The sequence below is a fragment of the Eimeria mitis genome, genomic scaffold (genome assembly GCF_000499745.2).
Source record: "Eimeria mitis Houghton genomic scaffold, Emh_scaff1479, whole genome shotgun sequence".
NCBI lineage: Eukaryota > Apicomplexa > Conoidasida > Eucoccidiorida > Eimeriidae > Eimeria > Eimeria mitis.
The window spans coordinates 8,801-11,186 of record NW_013569416.1 but is presented as its reverse complement, the minus strand read 5'-3'; the positions used below and the strand labels follow the sequence as shown (position 1 = coordinate 11,186).

Here is a 2,386-nt window from a genome sequence, read left to right as displayed (position 1 = left end):
ATATATATATATATATATATATATATATATATATATATATATATATATATATATATATATTATATCATTATTAATACACAACAATATGTAATTAATACATAAAAATAAAAAAATAAAAAAAAAATAAATAAATAAAAAAATAAAAAAAAATAATATAGTAAATTATAATATCACCAACACAGACTCACCTTCAAGCTGTGACGCAGCATCTTACGTCGCTGGCCGAACGCAGCAAACAACACCTGCAGCAGCAGCAGCAACAGCAGCAGCAGCAGCAACAGCAGCAGCAGCAGCAGCAGCAGTAGCAGCAGCAGTAGCAGCAGCAGTAGCAGCAGGATAGCCCGCAGATGTATGCAGGCGCACCAGGACGACTTGTTGCGGCAGCAGCAGCGCAGCACGAACACACCAGCAGCAACAGCAACAGCAGCAGCAGCAGCAGCAAACGAAACCCTCGCGGGTGCAGCAGCACAACTGCAGCAGCAGCAGCAGCAACAGCAGCAGCAGCAGCAGCAGCAGCAGCAGCAAGACAAACTTTTTTGAGGTCTTTTGCATCGACCCCGCCTAGCAGCTCCTCGTCGCTCTCATGACGAAACTCAACGCGGACAACAGCTGACTCCACCTGCATACAAACCCTAAACCCTAAACCCTAAACCCTAAACCCTAAGTGGTTTTTTTTGGCGAGAAGAAGGATTAAGGGTTTGGGGTTAACTGAATGCTAGGAGTCAGTGTTTATTAGGGTTTAGGGTTTAGGGTTTAGCTTTTTTTTTAGGGTTTTTTTCGGGTGTATGATTGTGTATGATTGTTTACTATTGTTTATTAAGGTTTATTAAAGTTTATTAGGGTTTATTAGGGTTTAGGGTTTATTAGGGTTTAGGGTTTATATGGACCTTGGGTTGAGGGTAGAAAGCATGTGAGGGTATAGAGAATAAAAAAGAGGGCCGAGCAAGAAGAGAGAAAACAACACTGAGCCGGCAGTATGAGGCCTCGCCGGGGACAGCTACTAACCGCTGCAGAAAAAAAAAGGAGACAGAAAAGGAGACAGATGAGGAGACAGAGAAAAGGAGACAGATGAGGAGACAGAGAGAGAGAAAAGGAGACAGATGAGGAGACAGATGAAGACAGAAAAGGAGACAGAAAAGGAGACAGAAAAGGAGACACAAAAGGAGACACAAAAGGAGACAGATGAGGAGGCAGAAAAGGAGACAGACAAGGAGACACGAAGGGAGACAGAAAAGGAGGCATAAAAAGAGACAGATGAGGAGACAGAAAGAGACATAATAAGAGACAGAAGAGGAGACAGAAAAGGAGACGGAAAAGGAGATAGAAGGAGGCAGACGAAAGCAGAGACAAAGAGACAGAAGGAATTAGGGGGCCCCCATGGTGCTCCTGCGGGCCCCCCAGTACCCTCTTAGGGCTCCCAACTAGTGTCATAGGGGGGCCCCTGTTAAGGTTGCAGGGGGGCCCCCTGTTAGGGTTGTTGGGGGGCCCCCCGTCAGGGTTGTTGGGGGCCCCCTGGGTAAGGTTGTTGGGGGCCCCCTGCTAAGGTTGTAGGGGGGCCCCCTGGGGGCCCCCTGGGGGGCCCTTGGGGGGCCCCTGGGGGGCCTCAGGGGGCCCCCTGGGGGGCCCCTGGGGGGCCCCTGGGGGCCCCCTGTTAGTGCGGTGTTTACCTCAGCTACTTCGCGTTGCAGTGTAACGACGGCGAGGTCGATGTAGTGCCGGCAGTCTAGGAGACAGAACAGAAGCTGCAACAAAAAAAAAAAAACACGAAACCCTAAACCCTAAACCCTAAACCCTAAACCCTAGAGAATAAAGAATAAAGAGTAAAGGGTAAAGGATAAATGAGAGATATAGGTGGAGGAGAATGGGAGGGTTTTGTGAGGCCCCTAAGGGGCAACACAACCAGACGGGAGATAACGTCAACTCCAGGGGTTTAGGGTTTAGGGTTTAGGGTTTGGGGTTTAGGGTTTGGGGTTTAGGGTTTAGGGTTTGTGGGGGTACCTGGCTCGTGAGGTAGAAGGGGAGGTTGCCTACAATTCGTAGACGCTGCATGTGGTGAGCGAGGTAGGGCCAGTTCACCTGCATCCAAACCCTAAACCCTAAACCCTAAACCCTAAACCCTAAACCCTAAACCCTAGAGCGTAGCCACGGATGCAAACGCCAAACCCTAAACCCTAAACCCTAAACCCTAAACCCTCTCCAATTCCCCCATCTTCTACTTTATCGAACCTGCAATGCGGTGCACCCCTAAACCCTAAACCCTAAACCCTAAACACTAAACCCTAAACCCTAAACCCTAAACACCTGTAAGACGTCCTCGTGCAGCACCTGCAGGCCCGGCATTCGCTGGCTGAGAAGAGCTATAGACCGCGGATCTATCTCCACTGCT

The 2,386-nt window shown here is 48.7% G+C and overlaps 1 protein-coding gene across 1 annotated transcript in view; it reads right to left on the bottom strand.

Annotated features, from left to right (window-relative positions):
• Window positions 1–170: 170 nt before the first annotated feature.
• The window catches only part of EMH_0037890 (uncharacterized protein), a gene marked incomplete at both ends in the record, with an annotated part of 4,375 nt that continues 2,159 nt past the window's right edge, over window positions 171–2,386 (bottom strand). The window contains 5 exons of the mRNA XM_013495224.1: window positions 171–242; window positions 533–619; window positions 1,668–1,742; window positions 1,999–2,076; window positions 2,302–2,381. Of these exons, the coding sequence (XP_013350678.1) occupies window positions 171–242; window positions 533–619; window positions 1,668–1,742; window positions 1,999–2,076; window positions 2,302–2,381 (392 nt within the window). The remainder of the gene's footprint in view (window positions 243–532; window positions 620–1,667; window positions 1,743–1,998; window positions 2,077–2,301; window positions 2,382–2,386) is intronic.